Below are 20,807 nucleotides of genomic sequence, written 5' to 3'. Positions count from 1 at the left end.
TATGTCTGATCCTTTCCCAACCTTATGATAAGAGTCTCGTGCATTGGAATATTCTTTGTAGTTTTGTTTAACAAGTAAATTTCCCATATGATCATCTTACAAGCTCAGGTAACTGGTGGTAATCCTTCTCTAGAACAAGTTTGCTCCAAAGGGTTTGCGGATTTACTGCAGAGAGCACAGCCACCTTGCAAAATCACTGAATTTAATATTTATTGGGGCCCCTGCACCAGGATCAGTGAGAGAGTACACATACAGGGCAATTGATTGTCCAGCTGATTGGTCGACTGGCTCGAAATTACTCCAGTATACATGATTAGATATGGCTTTTAGCTTTGCACCGGTTAGCGAGGTTTAGAAACTCTGAAGTTAGAATTAGCTCACCAATTTGTTTGGTCAGCCTCTGGTTTACCTTTGGTATTCATGCCCTTAAAAAAAATAATAATAAAAATAAAAATAAAAACTAAATGGGCATATATTGTACACAAGGGAATTGAAGGACACCATTCAAACATCTTGAATGAACATCAAGCCAATTTGCAAGCGCTCATGCTCCACCACGGTAGTAAAGCATTACAACTCTGAAACAGCATAATTTACATCTAGTGCCCTTCTAGCATAAACTTTATGAGAAAAAATAATAAGTTTTGAACAATCATGAATAACCTGCAAGGATGATTTATGTCCCATGGGTGCATTTAATGCATGATTTCTTGTGAGAGCAGAGATGTAGTCTTAATATTATTACTACTACTAATATTATTATTACTCTTATTTAAAGAGTAATAATATCAAAGTCACGATTGCAAAGATTATAAATAAATGCTAATTTTTCACTACATACAAACAAAGTTAAAGCTGAAATCTGAATCCATACACTATCTCTGAAAGGATAATTTCTCTGAAAGGGTAATCGAATTGCATAATGTTGAAAAGACGCCAATACCAATGACATCCAACTACCAACGTTAATGAGCATGCATATAGACAAAGTTTCTGAATAAAACGCAGGACCAGAGGAAGCTAAGATGATCAAATGCAACTATATCATATACCCCAAACCCACATCTAAAAATTATCCATAATTTTATCTATTCATTACAGCTGTAGGATATCTTTCCTTTCCCCATTCCACAGTGTTATCCAAAATCAAAGATGGATTCTCCAATTATGAGCGAGATCCATCAAGCCCCAATGTTGCAGTAAGCCACTTGCAGACATCTTCCATCTCTTCAGGGATTGTGTAGTGGCCGAGCCTGCACATTTTCAATTTCCTAAACATGAAAAGGCCGCCAAGTTCAGCCAACTGAATCAAAGCACTGCAAGAAACTTTCACATACCCATTGTACGTTTTGAAAGTAAGATTCTGAAAATTAGTAGATCTGAAAACCTCAGCAGATTTCTCTCCGTGCTTATAAAGCACAACTTCATCACCTGCATTTATCCCCAGCCAAATAAAAAGAAAGCAGTTAAAGCTTGCTTGCATAATGCTCTCTACCTAAAAAGACTCAAAAGAATTTCATGATATACCAAGTCAATTAATAAGATATTTGTTCTGAAAACAATGGCAAAGCTCATTTATAGCTTTCTACTGGACAATCATATTAGTTTGAAAAACTGAGCGAAATGTTATAGTTATGTTCTTTTTGAGAATATAGTGGTTAAATATTCCTACCCATTCAGGTTTGAACCTGGGACCTCTCAATTGGAGAGGAAAGTACCAACCAGCTGAGCTACAGTTACATTTTTCAAGGACTTGAAGTGAAATCATAATTTTGAAAGGTCCCAGAGCTTACTTAAGACTCCCTTGATAGTTTTAATGCCGCATAATGCTTAGAGTTTTTGATGAATTATGATTCCTAGATGATCAGGCAATAATTATCAGAATATGATCTAAGGCGGTAAGAAGGATTATTTCAGCACTCTGAGCTCTTATTTAAGTCAAGTTGCCATCTGTTCCATTTACCATCCTAGTTACAATGCATGTGCTGCTTAAAATTTTAGATATAGGATACACTTTTAAAAAGATTTAAACATGAATGGATTATGTGCTGATATATTTTCTTTATGAAATTGTTAAGATTTATTTGCTATATTTTCATAAAAAAAGGATTTATTTGCTATATTACTTTCTTAATCTAGTTAATAATTTGTAAGTTTTGCTATAACAAACAGATCTTTATGAATCTGGACTCTGAAGGATGCGGGATTCTTATTATGCATAGGATCATTGAAATACCAGCTTAAAGAGAGTTTCCACCTAGACTCCTAATGAGAATCCAGAAATGTTAGAATCCCATTTCCATAGAAATTCATATGTTCAAGTCTTCAAGCAAAAAAACTAATTTACGGTTGTTATGGGAATTGAAAAATTGGGAAATATAGATGGTTTTATGTAGTGCTCGGATTGTCTCTCACATATACAGTCAAGGAAAATCAATCAGCACTTGATTTGCATCAAATCTTGAGATAGCAAAGTCTTAATGTAATCAGCACCAAAGTTAAAGAAAGGCAGTGATTAAATTTCTGTGGACAGCATCTTCCAAGTTTGCATTCCTCAACTATGGATTTTGAGCTGGCCTACATCATATCTTTTTCAGTTCTAGTGACCCAAATCCTTCAGTCCTGAAACTTTCTAGATTACCCAAGGTGGCTACCTACTTGTAGAAGTAATTCTTTTCTGAGTGATACATGCTCAGTAAATTGCACCTTCTTTCCTTATGCAGATATCTCGTTCACTTCAGCCTTTGCAGAGGGCTTTTGAGTGTTACTTGACCAAAATTCATACTTGTGGCAAGCAATGCTGCCAACGACCAAACAGATTACACCTCACAATATGATATTTTATCATAGCAGTAGGGATCCATATGCATGTTCCATCATTAAAACAGATTTATGACCCTATTTCCACTGTATTCGTTTCAATGATAAGAGCTGATTGTAACTTTCTTTCAGCACTCAACTTATTCATTTACCATTAATTTTTGGTGTTAGTTTGCTAATAACACATTAACATTTGTATACCATCATCCTTTAAAATTAATCCAAGATAGAAACCTTTTAGTTTGTGCCGGGTTCAGGCAATGTCAATAGCCTCAAAGATCAGTGATTATTACTTAGAAATTCTGTTTTCCATCTATTATTTCTTGCCACCTCCTTAGCCTGAGAAATTCTGGCCTTGCCAGTAGCTAAACTTAGTTATTGCTAGCAAGCATTGACATAACCTTCCGACTGTTGAAGGCTCAGCTATGAATTAATCAATTCTAAAAGGATTTCTGTACATATGTTCTAAACCATAGGCATGTAAGGTATTCTATTTACTCAATCATGATCATCAGTCAATATAAGAACAAATTTCTGGGGTTTCACCTCAATATCATGTAACTCATTCAATAAGTCATTGATGAAAATATTATAATCACTTCTTATGCCTTATCTTTCTCCTTTTTCCACTTGTTTCCACTTGATTCAAGCTGCTTAGGGAATTAAAAAAATAACTAGAAAACACATTACAATAACAATCCCCCAAATTGACCCCCAAATTGACGGAAGTGGAGATGCAGAAAACAGAATATAGTAGTTGTTTCTATGTCTATGTATATATAAATACCTCTTCCATGACAAAGCAAAAGTGGCAAGGAGGCAGCACGTCTTGCAGCTGCTTGAGAACTTTCCACCTTGTTCTTCAAGCTCCTAGAGAACACAAGAATGACATTACAGTCAGGATTTACTTAGACTCGAATATATAAAATGTGGTAAGTGATGACAGGACAGACCTGGAACACGGAAGCCACCCGCTTAGACCAACAACTGCACTTAAGTTGACAGGGTAAGGATTGCCATTTCCATATTTTCCATTAGTGAAACAAGTAGCAGAATAAAGCGCGGTAGCAGCACCCATGCTAAAGCCACCGACACCAATCTTAACTGTAGTAACAAATTGAAATAAGTCAGTAGACATAAAAAGCATAAAACATAGGTGATATTGGTGGTGCATGTTGAACTGAAACACAACACATTTATTGACTATAGATGCACAAGTTTGAAATTTTATGAAGATTTTATGAAAACTTGCCAATCAGGACTTCACATTCTGCCTCATTTCTTTTATGAAAGTAGGTGCTCTGCACACTTTTGAGTTTCTATAACCTCATTTTATATAGTTTACATCATATAAAAAAGTAAATTAGAAGTGCTTTTATGATGTGTAGTTTGCTGACTATTTTGCAAAGGAAAGATGATCCCAGTTCTGAAAAAATCAATTTATAAAAAAATACATAGGCTTAATAAGATAGTGATATAGAGTTAGCAAAATCCCAACAACTTTATCCTTGGAAACATACTGTCGGCAGGCTCTGTTGATAACAGGTTTGCAACATGTGCAGCTGAAGCATCCATTCCCTCAACATCATCAGGTCCATCCTCTGATAATTCCCCAACATCAAACCCTAAAAGACAAGAAATAAAAATAAAAGGATCCCTGTCAAAATTACATCAGAGGATCTCTACTATCAACCATAAGGTGTTTTTCATTTATATGTATGGTAGAAGTGGAAAGGATATGGTTCAAGGTAAACAAAGCACAGCTGTGAAGCTCACAGCAATAATGAAATAAATCTTGAAAGTATACATATCATATTTAAGCTAGTGGACTCACACGCAGTGCAAGGAAATCCACCAAAAACTGCTACAGGTCGAGTAGGAGCTGTTGGACATATCCACTTAATCTGCACAAATGAATAAGCTCATTAAGGTTCTGATAAAAACTCAACAAATGATGAACCACACAATGATACACGGGCTTCTTATAGCCAAAAAATGAAAGGGTTTAGAGAGAAATGCATAGGCTATCTAGCTAAATGTTATAAACAACTTAAAATATGATATTTCCTATCCTTACATTGGGAAGAGGAAGGGTCTCCAGGAGCTGGGACCAGCTGCAGAAGGAAGAACCAAAATCCAACAATATCAGGAACAAATCCATCAGAATTTCTTTCAAACTATATGAAATGTACAGTTGAATAAGAAATAGATGTCTGAATATGTCAAAAGGAAGCACTATGAACAATAACATCTCAGTCAAAACCTAATAGCATAAGAGTGTAATAAAACAACACAACAACATGATTAGGCTGACTTTTTTTGTGTGCATGTGTATGTTTTTTTTTTTTTTTTTTGTGGGGGGGGTGTGTGCGTCATGTAAATATAATCCGTGTAAGCTGCCATAACAAAAGCAGAAGGATGCATTTTTTATGCCCCTTCTGAGATAGAAGGTTTAGTGCCAATATTTTTCACAGACCTCAAGATAGAATACAAAGCAAAGAGAGGAGAGATTATAGTCCTATTACCAAGGTTCCAAATACGAGTACCATATCTTGTACCTCTTTTGCAGGAATGGTACGGTATGAGGTACTGACACATAGTATGGGATGGCATCACGAATCGACGTACCATGTACTGGTGCCAGAAACATGTTGAAACGGAATTATATGAACTGTATACTGCCATTCGTACCCGTCCAGTTTCAGTGGTATTTGAAACCTTGCCTTCTACACATTTTGCTTTGTCGGTGTTCAATATTTTAGATATATTTGCTAAAAAGTGGATCATGTTCCAGGGCAAGATTTTTCTTTTTTCAAAAAAAGAAGACAACAAATTGTATCCAACCATGGATCATCTTTCTTTTAAGAAAAATCTAACAATGACATTTTGGAGCTAACACATTAAGCTTATGATGCAACTATGGTGTTCTATTTGGATGGTTTGTCCATTACAGTTTTAGAACCATTTAGTATATTAAGACAGAACCATGACTTGTGTGAAGTTGTCTTTTATTTGTTAAAACTTCGGTTTGACTTAGAATGCAATTTTCTCTTCAGGGAAATTATGACATGTATGAAAAACAATAAACAGCTTAAGTAAGAAATTATAACCTGACACATGCATATATCTATAGATACGAAGATCCTGAAGTCTACAGCAAATTAAGAACTACCATGCAGCTAAAACTAAAAACACAATGGACAATAATTAAGACCTCTATTATATAGGATGCATAACACTTAGACCGACAGGATACTAGATACAAACAGAATGACTAGTAACTTCGTACCCGCATTAAATCCTGATGTTCATAAGTTTATTTGTTCAAATAATGGTGTATTTTGTTAACCAGCAAGTTCAACAAACTGATATCTGCAATTCATCAATGTGCAAAATGGTGTGGAGAGACAGCAAGCTGAAACAGAAAGCAAAACACTAAACAAGGTAACAAATTTCCACTGATGTGTTGTTAGAACCTAGAAAAAGTATCGAGACAAATGAAAAATCTGATACACCAACTACAATCCCAGCTACTAACTTAATGCTCTGAGAGTCTATCCATTAGACAAGTTTGGTTTTCTGATTGATGAATGCCCAATCACAGCCCACCAATAAAAGAAAATGAAAAATAAAGGGAGAAGCAAAACAAGTTATAGTATTCCTTACAATGTTCGCAATTGTAATTGCCCTCTTCTTGTTCAACCAATCAGAATGGCAGCCTCATATGAACCAGAAATAGTTTCCATATAGTAAAACATGATTCCTTATTTAATGGCAATAGGGCATTAACATGAGGCGACTTTGATTCCCCCTTTCAGCACTGAAAGGAAAATCACTCCACTCCATCCATATGCCTTGGGGAGCAATAATAACACATGCTATGTATCTGGGTGAATGCAATTATGCAATACAAGGTACAAGAGCAGAAAACAAGAAAAACAAAAAACATGATAACGCTAAGAATAAAAGCTAAAGAAACAATGTTTCAAGAGAAAATACAAACACTTTTTAGCAGCCACCTAAGCTAGACAGACGAGTGCAGATGTGTCTGCCCAGCCAAGCTTTGCGTCACAGGAAGCATGAGACCATCAGCAACTATATATTGTCAATGAAGTCTATGCTCCTGTCTTTCCTTTAATTTATCAGGTATGAGACTGACACTACACGCACAGCTAAGGCACTAATGCAATGCAATCTAATGTCTCAAATTATTAAGCAGAAGATTTTTACACAGTCAATAACCAATAGTATGATGCCATAGTAATCGTCAAGTCAACTAAATTAAAGACAACGATAATAACAATGAAAGAGCAATAAATACCTCGCTCCATTGTCACCTAGACCATGAAGCCACACTATAGTGGCCTGGTGCCTTCCCTTGGGTCTGACCACATGGGTCCTCCCATACTCAAAATGCCTTGTGGCAGTCTTAGCACCTGCACTAACCAACTTCAATGCACTAAACCGCCGAAAGCAATAAAGATATCCCACCCACCACAACCATCGACCCACAAAACAAATCAACAACCAATAGAATAAAATGAACAAAAGGAAAGGAACCAAACCAGAAGCAAGCGAGCTGCTCCCGTAGCTCATCTTGAAGGCACTAAAAGCAGCCGTCAAGATCCCAGCACCCCTTGTGATAACTGTAACCAACTCTCCCTGCAACAAAGAAGCACCCAATTGACCTGTCCATTTATACCCACACATGATGAAGGGAATGCAAATAAGAACCCATGAATCATTATCTCCACTAGCATGTCTATCTGCACCAGCTAAGAGCTGTACCTGAAAAGGCCAAAAGATTCTCAATAAGGATAGGAAAGGGAGGGGGAAAGCAAAGAACCCCTTCTTATTTTGAGGATAGAGAAACTCTGGACCGAGATAATGGATATACACATGCATTACATGTCGAGTTTATAAGACACCAAGGGGGGAAAGAGGGAAAGAAAGCAACTTTCGATGCTTCAGCTTTGGATACAGGAATCAATGCTTACGGGAAGTGGGGACGACCAAAAGCATCAAAGAATAGCATCAGCCTCAGCATACCTGGAACTGTGACCATATCTGGTTTGTTTTATATACTGGTATCCAAGAATCATAAGACGATCTAAAACACAATAGCCTTAATTAAGATCATTAAAGGGTTCGTCAGATCAAGAATTTTTGAACAAAAGACCGTCGGCTTGCCATTGCTTGATCGTCTTACAATTGGGTACTCAAGAATCAAAACGTGATTTGAAATACAACACGAGGGCATGAATAAAGTTCAAGAATTTACATCGAAAGCATCGTTTAACAAAAAGCATCAAGCCGAAAACTTTTGAACAAAAAAAAAAAAAAATCAACGAAATGCTATTTCTGGATCGTTCTACACATGGGTATACAAGAACCAGAACATGATTTGAAAAACAGAAAGCCACAACACTAGAAAAGATGATAAATTTTCATCAACAGCATCGGTAAAAAGCATAAGACGATATTTTTGTTTACTATTTATTAACCTTTTAATAATGTGCACCCTAGAATCACAACACGCTTCAAAGAAGAGCACGATAGCATTGAGAATAAAGATCTAAAACACAAAGAAAAAGTAAAAGAAAAGAAAAATCGAAGATTTTATGGAAAAAAAAGGCTCTGTTTTTTTTTTTTTTTTGTTCTTTTTCTCTCGGAAAAGTTGGGTGCGAACCTGAGGTTTAGGAGGAAGCCCAAAAGCATACGATCTTTGCTTTGCTTTCTTTGGATGTCTTCGACCTTCTCTATTCTCGATTGCTGATGATTTGGTCGGCGTTCAGGTGGTGGAGGCGTTGGTGGTGGCGGTGGGGATAGATAGGTGGAGTAGCATCAGGAATGGGGCAGAAGAACCACCCATCATGGGAGGGTTGAAAGTATCGAAGATCACATGACCGACCAACTGGATCCTCGCAGAAGCCTAGCGCTCCCCCGGACCAAACTGGACATACACTCGCTCTCTTATTCCATGTCTGCCCCTTGCCTTGATTCTTACTCATGCCATGCCTGTCTCAAATTATTCATTTGGAGAAATTAATAACCCTATTGTTGATGGAAAAAAAAGGGGCTCCATTAAGATTTAAGACACAAAAATTAAACTAAAGTGCAACAATCTGACATGCATGGCTCTTACCGTATGCAAACTTCTCTACATAAAAATCGACTTCCATGTCGAGACATTTTACACCAACGTGGTTTATATATTTGTAATCACTGTAATGTGTACCATGATTCAGAGGAATCCACTTTTCATATATTTTTGCATTGTAGATTGACGATTCAAGTATGAAGCAAGGCTCTAATTTTTGGTGCTTCGACTATTCCTATGCTGTCTAATTTTTGGTGCTTCGACTATTCCTATGCTGTCTCTGGATAATGTTTTATATAGCATAACAGATTTGGATAGCCAGAAATGATCGCGTATTCTAAAATATTGTTTGGAGTCCTAGAATGAATTAATATTCTAAGAGCTTCAAGCCAGGCATAGGAATACTTAAATGTTACCGCCCCAAAGAAAACATTGATGGCTGGAAAAAAAATATTGTTCTTTGTTTACGGTTTCTGTACTGTCTCAGAGGGTCTTTTTCTTTTAGGAGTTACGACGCACTGGTTTCCTCAAGATTAATTTTGATAGCAGTATTTTGAATGGAGGTGGTTGAGGTCGAGCTAGCTTTTTCATAGTAAAGGTGGAGCTTTGGTTGTGGCAAGCAGAGTTACTTGATGCTATAATTCTTATGGTAGCATTTCGTGCTGTGCGGGAAAGTGTTTTATGCTATAAGGATTCTAAAAGCAACTCATTAGATTTTTGAAGGAGATTTTTTTGATAGTAGTTAAATAGTTATTTAGTGATTCTCATCTACTTCAATAAGATCGCTAGGAAATAAGTAGATTTCTATAATCTTTCGAGATCATACATGTTTATAAAGAATCTAACAATGCTGCAGATTGGATGGTGACATGTGGATGATCATACCAGATCTACACTATGGACAGATATTTCAACTGAATCTTTCAATATTTTATTTTCCAATTTTTATAGTTATATTTATTCTAAATTGGTTTAATAAATTTGATTTACCAAAAAAAAATCAGAAATCTTAATTAAACATTCATATGTACCCAAGTTTCCTTTTTTAACACATCCAATTAGCTCGTCACCAATAATCACATCCTATTAGCTCATGCCGATTAGTTTTTAATGTTTAGAACATGGATGGCAGACCGGAGGCTAGTGTGAAAAACTTTATGCAGTAGGTTCCTTTCTTGCAGGGTGAGAGAATCGATGCCATTTTGAAGTTCAAATTCATGCATTATAAAAGTGGATGTCCTTTCTTAATTATTAATAGATTGAGGCTATGGTTGTTAGGACACCTGCGTCAGATTATATGATAGGAGCATCTTTCTTGCACGTAAAGATGGAGAAACCAACCTAACCAATGTCTTTTTCTCGAATTCTCCCTTGTTTTTCCCCCCTTCAACTCATAGTTCGCATCGGCTGAGTCCTCCACATAAAAAAAAAAATCGACTCAACAAATAATGCCAGAACAATCTTCTAATGCCATGCTTAGCATGATACCATCACGGAAAGATGAAACATATCTGTCAAAAAAAAAAAAAAAAACTATGCTCGGAATTTGGAGCCCTTCGAAAAGACAAAATCTGACAGAGACAATAAAAGAATAAATGGATGAACAATCATTTACAACAAGAGAAGAGGATGGATAAAACGAGCTATAAGCTCAAGTTATCTTATACATCAAATAATTTAGTAATCACAATCTATCCTTTACCATGTACCACATGGTCTATTTATACTAGCTAAGTATTAATCATGCTCCAACTTACTAAGCACCCATTACAATTTACAAATCCAAAATAAATGCAGACATAACTTACTAGAAACATAACTTACTAAGCACCCATTATAATTTCTGAACCCAAAATAAATGTAAACACAACTTAAAGACTTTGACTTCTTGACCAAAGGTAGCTTCTGTTACACTATATTATCCTTCTCGGGTGAGAAAGAACTTGTCCTCGAGTTGTCATCCAAACTCACTATGATACACCAATATGTGATTCAATTTGACTTGCAAAAATGCCATGTCCATCTTTTGCTAATAAATTCCAAAGTCTGATAAAGCTCTGAATCGGGACCAAAGATCCTTGAGAATATCATCTTCATTGAAAGTGCTATGAATATCTTCTCTTGACATAGGATCTTTGGATTGTTATCAAGGAAATCACTCAATAACTTTTTGAAATCAAACAAACGCTACAAGCATTTGAACTCATGATTTTTGAAGGATGGAATTTGGCGCCACATCATCATGTTGAAATAATCTCTAAACTCTTTGAAGCATAGTTCTCCACAAGTCTTATGAAAGCCTTCATTGAAAAGGTCTACTCTTTGAAAATGGAGTAAGACTAACTCCTTACTCTCATCCAAGACAACAACATTAGTATCACGATAAATTTCTTCTAATGACAAAGATAAATACTGTGAGAACATTAGATTATTATTCTGAATCTGTTCTTCATCCAGATAAACATGATATATCGATGGAGAATCCCAATCCACACAACGTTCTCCTTTCTTAATGTCACATACATTTTCTTGAAGATTGAAAATATTTGAACTATGCCAAACTTCATTTGAATCAAACCTTAGAGTTGTAAGCATCCTATGGATCATAAGACTTTCACCTTCTTCTGGTTCAACCTCCACACGCTCAATGTCATTTTCTTCATCATACATGGGTTGTTTTGAGCTATCAAGGTCTTCTTCTTTCATAAGATTTACGTGAACATTAACCTGTTTTTTTGGGCAAGTGTAGTGATAATGACCAACCTCTCCACACTTGAAACAAGGATTAGATTTATTGCCAAAATTATGAAAATCTGAATTAGTACCCTTACCATGAGAAGAGTCTCCTTTGGAAGATGGGTTAAGCTTTTGTACCTCCACAAATTTCTTCTTTCCATTACGAGCGAGCTTAGCCTCTACTTTTAAGGCTAGTTGATACACATCATTGAGTTTCCATAATTGATGCATTTCTACTTCATTCTAAATTAAAATTTTTAGACCTCCAACATACCTCGCCACAAGTTGTTCTTCGGATTCTTGAAGATCATTGTGAGCCACTAACTTGTAGAATTCTTCGGTGAAATTAATTACACTTCTAGACTCTTGATGAAAATTGTTGAATTGCGAAAAGGCCATTTGAGCAAAATCCACCGAAAAGAATTTCTCCTTAAGCCTAGATTTCATTTTCTCCTAAGAAGAAATCTTAGGCTTTTTTTTGCGAAGCCGCATCTCTTGAACTCTATCCCACCATGCCAAAGCAAAACCACGAAGCCTTGTAGCAACAAGCTTCACTCTTTGAATCTCCGGTGTCTTCTTGTATTTAAAGAAATTTTCAATAGCGCTAAGCCATTCAAGAAACTCTTTGGGTTGAAGGCGACCATAGAATTTCGGTAAATCAATCTTCAAAGTGTCGGAATCACAATAGAACATCCTTTCTAATCATCCTTCATGATTGGCAAATGGATTCACATTAGATTCGTCACTAGAAGACCCACGACTTGTACCACCTTGTTCGCTATAAGCTTCTTGGTGCTCAAGACGCAAAGTATGGTTTTCGAGTTGTCTTCGAAGTGCTTAAAGTTCATCATCCCTTTCGTCCCTTATTTGGTTGCCACGTTGTCCTTTACCTCCTCATGCCGCCATGAGAAAGAAGAGAATAACCCAAGAGCGTAATTATAAGCTCTAATACCAAATGATGAGGGGGGAGGCCAAATAAAAGGATAAAGGGATGAACAATCATTCACAACAAGAGAAGAGGATGGATAAAGCGAGCTACAAACTCAAGCTTTCTTATATATCAAATAGTTTAGTAATCACAATCTGCCCTTCACCATCTACCACATGGTTTATTTATACTAGTTTAAGCATTAATCATGCTCCAATTTACTAAGTACCAATTATAATTTCCAAACCCAAAATAAATGCAAACACAACTTACTAAACACAGCTTATTAGAAACACAACTTACTAAGTACCCATTACAATTTCCAAACACAAAATAAATGCAAACACAATATACTAGAAATTAAAGAGATAAGACTTTGACTTCTTGACCAGAGGTAGCTTCTTCTACACTACATCACATTAAGAAGAGGAGCCCAAAAGAAGAGTGAATTTTAATAAAAAATTAGCTATTAAAAAGATTATAAAGGAAAGGAAACTCATTAAATAGAAACATCTGTTGTAATTATTTATCCAATCGGATAAAGAAAGAATTTTCTCAATCTACTTAACTTGAATCTCTTTCAAAAAAAATTAGAAAAAGATGAAAAAATTTCAAAAGCAAAGTTATATTCCCTTTCTTTCATTGATGATCATAAATCCGATGTTTATAATGATAAGATCCGTTCTTGCGCAATTCGCATCGGATTCCTCTTATAGTTCTAATAAAATCCATTTTTCTAAAATAGATATGGCTAGTAGAAATAAATTTAAAAATCTAAAATTTTGCATGAGGTAAATCTCGACTTATTCATCGACTTTGTCTTTTGGCGCTTCATATTTGATTCCTCTCGAATTAGCAGATATATCTGGTCAGAATATTTTCTAAAAAGAAAATTCAATTTAACCAATCTGTTTCATAGTCTAAATAATGGAATTTGGGCTTGATCACTAGATACGCAGCATATGTTAAGAAAGACATCATATTGTAGTTCTCGAAAAGTTATCTAATTTAAAAAATACTTTTTGATGCCTACCTTTTTGCAACATTATGGTCGAACCTACTGTGTAAATTAAAAACCATGTAAAATATTAAAGTCGAGATCCTCCTGCCCTTTCGCAAACAGAAGAGGCTCACCTTAGCCTCCTCAGTTCTACTGATTTCATGGAGTTGAGGGTGGATGACAATATTAAACTATTCAAAAAATAGTGTTTATATGTTTAACAAATTGTTGACGAAGCAACTTAGGTCCATCTTATTTTGTAAAAAGTTGTCAATAAAAGCAGGTTCGTGGTCACCATCAATGCATTAATTATAGTTGGAATGGGGGAAGAGAACAAACAAGGTTGTTTTGCAGCTGCTGTTAGGGAATATCTCAATTTTTTTCTCAAATTTGTTTTCTTTTACAATCAAAGTATCCCTTCACCTTTACTGTATTGTTATCCAAGATCCAGCAAAAAGTAACAGTAGTTATTGCCAGTTGGACCACCTAGATAGGCATATCATAGATGTTAAATTCCTCCATTAATCTAATGCTAATCTTCAGACTAAACATGTCTATTGGTGGGAGCTAGATCTTCCTGCTTCAAGGTTACAGTTTTTTTGGTTCCTTGACAGCAGCTGTTCTAAATAAGCAGAGACAAGGACAGGTTAAAAGTTGATCCCAAAAACACTTAAAGAAAATATCGCTATACCTGTAGATTACCTGTTAAGCAGTATGCTCTCCGGCTAGATGTCGGGGTGCGGCACTGGTGACCGGCGATCACTGTGAAGGTATGCAAGAGGCTTGGCAACATCGATTGCAATCTGGTAAACCTTGGTGATTATGGCAGGCACCGGCGGCGTTTGGATTCATTCCTTGGAGAAGTTCAGTTTTTCCATCATCCCGTTGTGGATGAACGTCTAGATGTAGCAAAATGGGAGAAAAATTAGAAATCTTCTAATGGGAAAAAAAAGACTTCGAGGTTTATGGCACCCTATTTTTCTAAAAATTGTATTCGCTCCAAGTGGATTGTGCGATAATTAGGGTTGAAAGTGGGTCGGGCTGGGCTGGGCCATGCCCGTACCCGAACCCGACCTAATTTTTTTGGGCTTCGGGGCTGGGCTTAGGCCCGAAAATTTTTGGATAATCTAAGTTTCAGTCCGGCTCAATTATCCATTTGGGCATTATATTTCATAATATTGCTTTCTAAAAAAAATGAGCTAGTTAAAAATTAGGCTATCTTCTATAATATAAATAAATGATACATGATACATTATTTTTAGAAAAACCTATTTTAATTTATCTTTTATTTCTTCATTATTCTCTCTAAATAACCACATATAAAAATAAATTAATTCGAGCTCTGTCTCAAACTTTGTTTGGGCTCGGGTTCGGACTCAAGACGGGGCTATAGTATATTTGAACCAGCTCGAAAAATAAGTGGACTCTACATTTAATGCCAAATCTAATTTGAACTCTTTTAGGTCTGGCCTGAAGCTCATTTTCAGCTCTAGTGATGAGCTTTTAGGGTACAATAAAGTCGAATGTTTGATCACTGCTTTGTACCAATGAGTCAAACCAATGAGCATTCACCGGTGCCTCCATAATTATCAAGTTGATCTGGTTGGCTGTGTTAGATCTGGTATTTATAGGCCGGCATGTGTCTGTTTGGGATAGACACGAGGTCCACCACAACGGTTGGTTGTTTCTGTTCTGAAGTAGACCTTTATTTCTTTTATTTTGAAAATATCCAACAGGAAGTATGGCCCCCCGGGAATGAGGCGATAGCTAGGAAGGTGTACAGGGATGCTGGTGCCCATGCTCCGGTGGAGATGAGATAAAGGAAAGAAATAGATTTCTTTCTAATGACAATGTTGATATTCTGAGAGTTTCCGCCTGGGAGAAGAGGCCTAGAATCTCGCGGATTTGGATTCTAAAACGCAAAGATAGAGAATAACAAGGCTAGTGCTAGCTGGGCGCTGTCCTCACCTTTTTATTTAATAGAATCGGACCTTCTCAATGGGAATATTTCCCAAGTCCAGGCTATGTACATCGCCCCATGTTTGCCACCGAATACAGCCTGCATCCAGCGTCCATGAGCAAAGTCATCACCTATAACATGTAAACCTCAGATTTGCTACGTACTATGAGGTCGACATCTGAAATTCTTCATGGATCGTAGGCCTTAGATGTGCAATTAACGTATGATGTCTGCATATATACGAACGATTTTGATGCTTCAGGATTAAATCCAAGCCTAAATTTGCAGGTCTAGAATTTGCAAATTAAGAGCTAAATCGTTGGATCGCCGCATCACAATCCCAGAATATTCATCACGATTCGATTAGAAAGCAGAAGAAAACTATGACGTAAGAGGCAGGTGCCGGCAAACAACGAAACAAAATAGAAGGGAGCAAAGCCCACGAAGGAATGAGAATCTTGGGGGAGTTGAGGTGGTGACCAAAACAAAATGGAAGCGATCTCATATTCGATGCATGGAGCCCCCTTCTTGCACATAGGAATCCAAATCAGCCTTCATGAGTAAGTTCATGAGCACCGCGGCCTTCTCGCGAGCCTTTTCCGAGCCCCGAATCGACAAATCGGCGAGCAGAGAAAAGAATTCGTCCTTCCTCGCAGCCTCCCTCAGACACTCTTCACTCTCCGCGAACAGTTTGACCAGAATTTCCGCGGCGCTCTCCCTGCTCACCATGCATCCCGTCCTCAGCCCATCCACCAGTAAGCCGGCAACTCCATCGACGGCCCGAATTGCCTGGATGCCTTCCTCGAACCTTGCCATGAGGCCAAGTATTGCGAGGGAAGAGCCGGCGAGGTCCAGTGCGGGTCCTTGCAGGATTTGAACCAGTGCAGGCACGGCTCCGGCCCGGACAGCGAGGGTGCAGTTGCCGTGGAACTGCACCAGCTCGGCCAAAGAGCTGAGAAGGTGGTGGGCCGCGGAGCTGTTGGAAGAGCTTTTGAGCGCTTGGATGACCACTTCCACGGTGCCTGCGACGCCGAAAGGCGCCTTGTTCTTGTCCAGCATGGCGAGGCTGCAGAGCAGGGAGGCGGCCAGCTTGCCAGCCTCCGGCGAGCTGGGGGAGAGGAGGATGGAGTTGAGGTTGTGGATGATGTTGGCTCTGGCCAAGGACTGCTTGAGGTCGGGGTTGAGGGAGAGGTTGAAGAGGATGGAGAGGGAGAGGGTCTGGGTGAGGGTGGAGGGGGACAGGGAGAGGCCGAGGATGAGGGGGATGGCGTCCTGCGTCCGGGCGAGGAGGTTCCTGTTCTGAGCGCTGACCTTGGTGAGGGAGGACAGGGCCTGGAGGGCATTGTTCTGAGCTTTCGCGGAATCCGAGAGGACCCGAGACATCCGCTCAGCCATGGTGGCCACCGTCATGTTTCCTCTATCCATTCTTCTTTTCTTGGTGGTTCTCTGGGGAGAGATTTATGAGAGAGAACATGGGAAGGTGTTGGAATTTATGTCCTCCTTGCCATTGGAAAAATCTCCCAGCAACGAGGTGTACTGGTACAAAACGAACGAGACGATTCCAAATAATGCGCTAGTGATTGTTTCGAAACGATGATCCAATAGCCTTCAACTTCCATGCGCAGGATACAAGATGTCGATAAAAAATTGCAACCGAGACGGGATCCCCGAGGCCAAGTGGCCTCATGTTTCCACTTGACCCCACACTAACATAGCTAGCATTATACAAATTATGCAATGCCTGATAATTAAAAAAATAAATGCAAGTTTTTTTTTTTTGGCGGGTTCTTCATACAATGCACGTACGAATATATCCAAAAATATCAACAAACACTAACCCGCAGAGTGTCTGTGGCAACTCCTTCTCCTCTGACTAAAGAGTGTACCCTGAGTGGTGGGCCGCATAGACATCCGCCCAGTTAGCCGCCCCGTTGGCTTCTCTGAATACATATTTGACTTGGAAGGCCACCCCATCCCTCGTCATCATCCCTATGTACTGGATCAGGGGATAGTTCGTGCTCTCACCCCTCGACCCCCCATTCGAATCCACCTGATAACTATGGCCGAATCGCCCTCCATGATGATCGAACTGGCTTGCAGCACCTGCCACGCATGTCGGAGACCAGCCCAAGCAGCTCGCAACTCTGCCCTCGGAACCAACGTGTCAAATAACTGGCAACCACCCGCTGCCACCACCCTAGAGTGCGGGCCTCGTATAACAAATCCCGCACCGCCCCGCATACCTCCATCCAGCACCGACCCGTCGAGGTTGACCTTGAGGAAGCTTGGAGGTGCCTGAGTAGAGAGAGAACCCTAAGTGTCCCGAGCTATCAAAGGTTTATCTGAAGAGAGGGTGGGCCTAATCTCCATCATATGCACTCGAGCGAACTCCGCAATAAACTTCGGTGACACCTTGCGCTCGCTGAAAATACGAGCATTCCTTGCCAGTCAGATCTGATGTGCTGTGCAAATCGCTCTGATGGCCTCCTGACATGTCCGCGAACTGGCCAACCACTGTCGTATCACCTGTAGAAACTGTAGCCTCTCACTCCAGGCCTCTTGCGGGATCCCTGTCAATTGCCATGTCGACCTCGCCAATATACACTAGAATAGCACATGGTCCACCCACTCCTTAGCACCACATGTCCTGCACTCTACGGGGATCCCCCAGCCACGCCTACTCAGCATTGCTCTCGTCGGAAAGCAATCCCACGTCACCTTCCATAAGAAGAGTGCTGCCCTCGGGTGAAGCCCGGACCTCCAGATCCAAGTAGAGTTCGGCCCAGCTCATGCTCCTGCTAGATAACACGGGAGAGGTCTCTCAATCTAACATTGGCCTTGCACGAGGTACCCCAAACCCTGACATCTGGCCCCGCAAATTCTAGTACCGAAAGGGACCGAATCCTCTTAGCTAGGTGTACCCCAAACAACTGTCGTAGTCTGGCCTCATCCCACTCTGCCCCTTCTTGTGCTAGGAGGTCACACACCCGCAGCCCCTCCACTACCTCAGTATCAATCATGGTCGGCCAGCATCTCAGGGAAAAAGTATCCACCCACAGATCACCAGTCACATCGATGCTCCGTCCATTGCCTATCAGCCACCTGGTGTTTGCCGACACAGTCAGTAGGTACCTCCCGATCTCGCGCCATATGAAGAAGACTCGATGACCACTCCATGCCACCTTTGAGCCTCCTCGACCATATCTGGCTGCCATCACGTGACTCCAGAGTCCGTGTGGCTCTAACATGAACCGAACTGCGTGCCGAGCAATGAAAGCCTCGCACCTCTTTAGGAAAAACTGCACCCCCAGACCACCCTCACTGGTGGGAAGGCAAACCTGCTCCATGCTTCCAGATGCACCCCATGGCCTCTACCGCGTGACCCCCACAAGAAGCTCCGAAAAAGTCGCTCGATCCTCAACAGAGTCGTCTTCAGTACCATAGTATTGGCCATGAGATATACCGGCATGGATCCTAACACTGATCTAACAAGTATCAATCTCTCTATCATGGATAGGGAAGATGCCCTCAATCCCTCCAACCTGCTCTGGACCCGCTGCACCAGATCTCCTATTTGACTCTACTCTCCGTGTTAGGGCTAAAATGAATGGCTGGCTTAAGGAAGTTCTCTCTCTGATCGGACGCCGCGTAGTAACCCACCAACACCTGCGGAGCGCAGTAACCCGCCAACACGTGCGGAGGACCCGTGCATCAGAAACCCGCACCCTGACCAGGAGAAGATAATCGTCAGCGAAGAGTAAGTGGGAAATAGGTTCAGCCTCCGGTGCTGGAATATAGGCCTCCAGCTCCCAACTGGCGCACACTCTCTGCAAAGCACGGGACAAAATGTCAGCACAGATAATGAATAAGTATGAGGATAAGGGACATCCCTAACGCAACCCCATGGTGGACTCGAAGAAAGATGATGGTGTACCGTTGACCAAGATAGAGAACTTTGGCCCTCGGACACACCCCAGGACCCATCCAATCCACCGCCTATGGAAACCGTAAGCCTCCAGTGCCCGCTGAAGAAAACTCCATCTGATCCTATCGTAAGCCCTCTCCATATCCAGCTTAACTGCCATCAAGCTTCGCCACTTCGGTGCTCGCTGAAGATCTCACATCATCTCCTGGGCCAACATAACATTGTGGGAGATGTTTCTGCTGGCTACAAAAGCCCCTGCTTCTGGCTGATGATGCCAGGCAATAGGGGTTTCATCCTACCCGCCATTATTCTCGCCACAAACTTGTACAGGGTTGTGCACAAACTAATGGATCTGAAGTGACAAGACTTTGCCGCCTCCTGATGCTTCGGTATGAGCGTGATGAAGGTGACCTTCCAATCCTCATGCATCACTGCCCTGATAAAGAAGTACTGAACAACCTTTACCATAGCTCCCCGAATGATACCCCAATACTACCGAAAAAAGAAAAGGAAAAAATCGTCAGATCCCGAAGCCTTATCCGCTGTCCGAGCCCATCGGCAACCTTCTTCGGGAAGGTGGCATTCCCATCATGTATGGGAAAAGGAAAAGCTTTCTTTCTTTAAGAAATAATACTTATAATAATAATAAGATAAAGTAAGCCTTTTTACCATGCTGCCCATTCTCTCTTGACCAACTTCGTCTGCAGTATCTCCTTGTACACATCCGCTTGCGGCACGTCTATAATAGCCAAGAAGGTTATCATTTTTTTTTTGTTTGACATTTCTGTCGCCCCAAATCTATCTAATGCTTTAAGTCATGTTTGACTGCAGCCCTTCCACCACATTAGTTCCCCGTGGCGATGTAACAAACTTTAAACCAAATATGCAACTTTCCGCTCAAAGGGTTCATCGGAAGTCAACCACCTTGAGATTACTCCAGCAATAACACCCACCATGGAGGCTGCTTGCTAGATTTACATCGGTCCGATCATAGTATCTGATTATGTGCTCAGATAGCAAAGCTCCGACCGCAGACAGCAGCATTCACAGAATTAAACAAAGTTGTTTAGCCACATCCATCAAAATGCGATGTTGTTGGCCATACGAAGCACTGCAAACCCTGCTAATAACTCACCATAAGTGATTCCACAAGCAGCCTTTGCTTTGTCTTATGTGGTATGATACCAACATATTTTTGGGTAACAGTTCTGATTTGAACAGCAGATCTCCTCCACGAAGCAAGCCCTTAGAGGAAGGGTGCCAACAAGCGGAGCCAACAGTTGTAGGCATGTTGACGAGCATTATAAGCAGCTATTGATGACATGTTGCCATGATTCA

At 39.9% G+C, this 20,807-nt stretch overlaps 2 protein-coding genes across 6 annotated transcripts; both read right to left on the bottom strand.

The window, feature by feature from the left end:
• Positions 1-893: 893 nt before the first annotated feature.
• LOC103708784 (uncharacterized) lies at positions 894-8,882 on the bottom strand. Of its 5 annotated transcripts, none has more exons than XM_088722864.1 (11): positions 8,510-8,720; positions 7,729-7,875; positions 7,386-7,608; positions 7,142-7,256; positions 4,898-4,934; positions 4,655-4,724; positions 4,341-4,445; positions 3,774-3,924; positions 3,608-3,690; positions 1,338-1,431; positions 894-1,253 (listed from the first exon to the last, which is right to left on the bottom strand). In XM_088722864.1, exons 3-11 carry the CDS (start codon positions 7,528-7,530, stop codon positions 1,166-1,168), a joined length of 888 nt encoding a protein of 295 aa, XP_088578990.1. In that variant the 5' UTR covers positions 7,531-7,608; positions 7,729-7,875; positions 8,510-8,720; the 3' UTR covers positions 894-1,165. The 5 variants fall into 5 exon arrangements, with proteins under 5 accessions (XP_088578990.1, XP_088578992.1, XP_008792088.1 ...); XM_088722866.1 differs by having other exon boundaries at positions 7,818-7,875; positions 8,510-8,677; XM_008793866.5 differs by lacking the exon at positions 7,729-7,875 and having other exon boundaries at positions 7,386-7,482; positions 8,510-8,882.
• Positions 8,883-16,045: 7,163 nt separating this feature from the next.
• On the bottom strand, positions 16,046-16,954 carry LOC103708827 (U-box domain-containing protein 8-like). The gene has a single exon (XM_008793921.2). The coding sequence runs from the start codon at positions 16,952-16,954 to the stop codon at positions 16,046-16,048; it is 909 nt and encodes a 302-aa protein (XP_008792143.2).
• Positions 16,955-20,807: the final 3,853 nt, after the last annotated feature.

The sequence above is a fragment of the Phoenix dactylifera genome, chromosome 5, assembly GCF_051530095.1.
Source record: "Phoenix dactylifera cultivar Ajwa chromosome 5, Ajwa_hap1_PhDact_Kaust_v1.1, whole genome shotgun sequence".
Taxonomy (NCBI): Eukaryota; Viridiplantae; Streptophyta; class Magnoliopsida; order Arecales; family Arecaceae; genus Phoenix; species Phoenix dactylifera.
Note: the sequence above shows the minus strand (reverse complement) of the source record. Positions and strands in the feature narration are given on the sequence as shown.

Excerpts from the sequence above, each read along its gene's own strand:
- LOC103708784 (XM_088722865.1), bottom strand. The coding sequence starts at position 7,530 with ATGTGTGGGTATAAATGGACAGGTCAATTGGGTGCTTCTTTGTTGCAG. Across the intron at positions 7,257-7,385 it reads GAGCAGCTCGCTTGCTTCTG|GTGCTAAGACTGCCACAAGG; the intron begins GTTTGGTTCCTT and ends TGGTTAGTGCAG. Across the intron at positions 4,446-4,654 it reads TGGATTTCCTTGCACTGCGT|GGTTTGATGTTGGGGAATTA; the intron begins GTGAGTCCACTA and ends CTTGTCTTTTAG.
- LOC103708827 (XM_008793921.2), bottom strand. The coding sequence starts at position 16,954 with ATGACGGTGGCCACCATGGCTGAGCGGATGTCTCGGGTCCTCTCGGAT.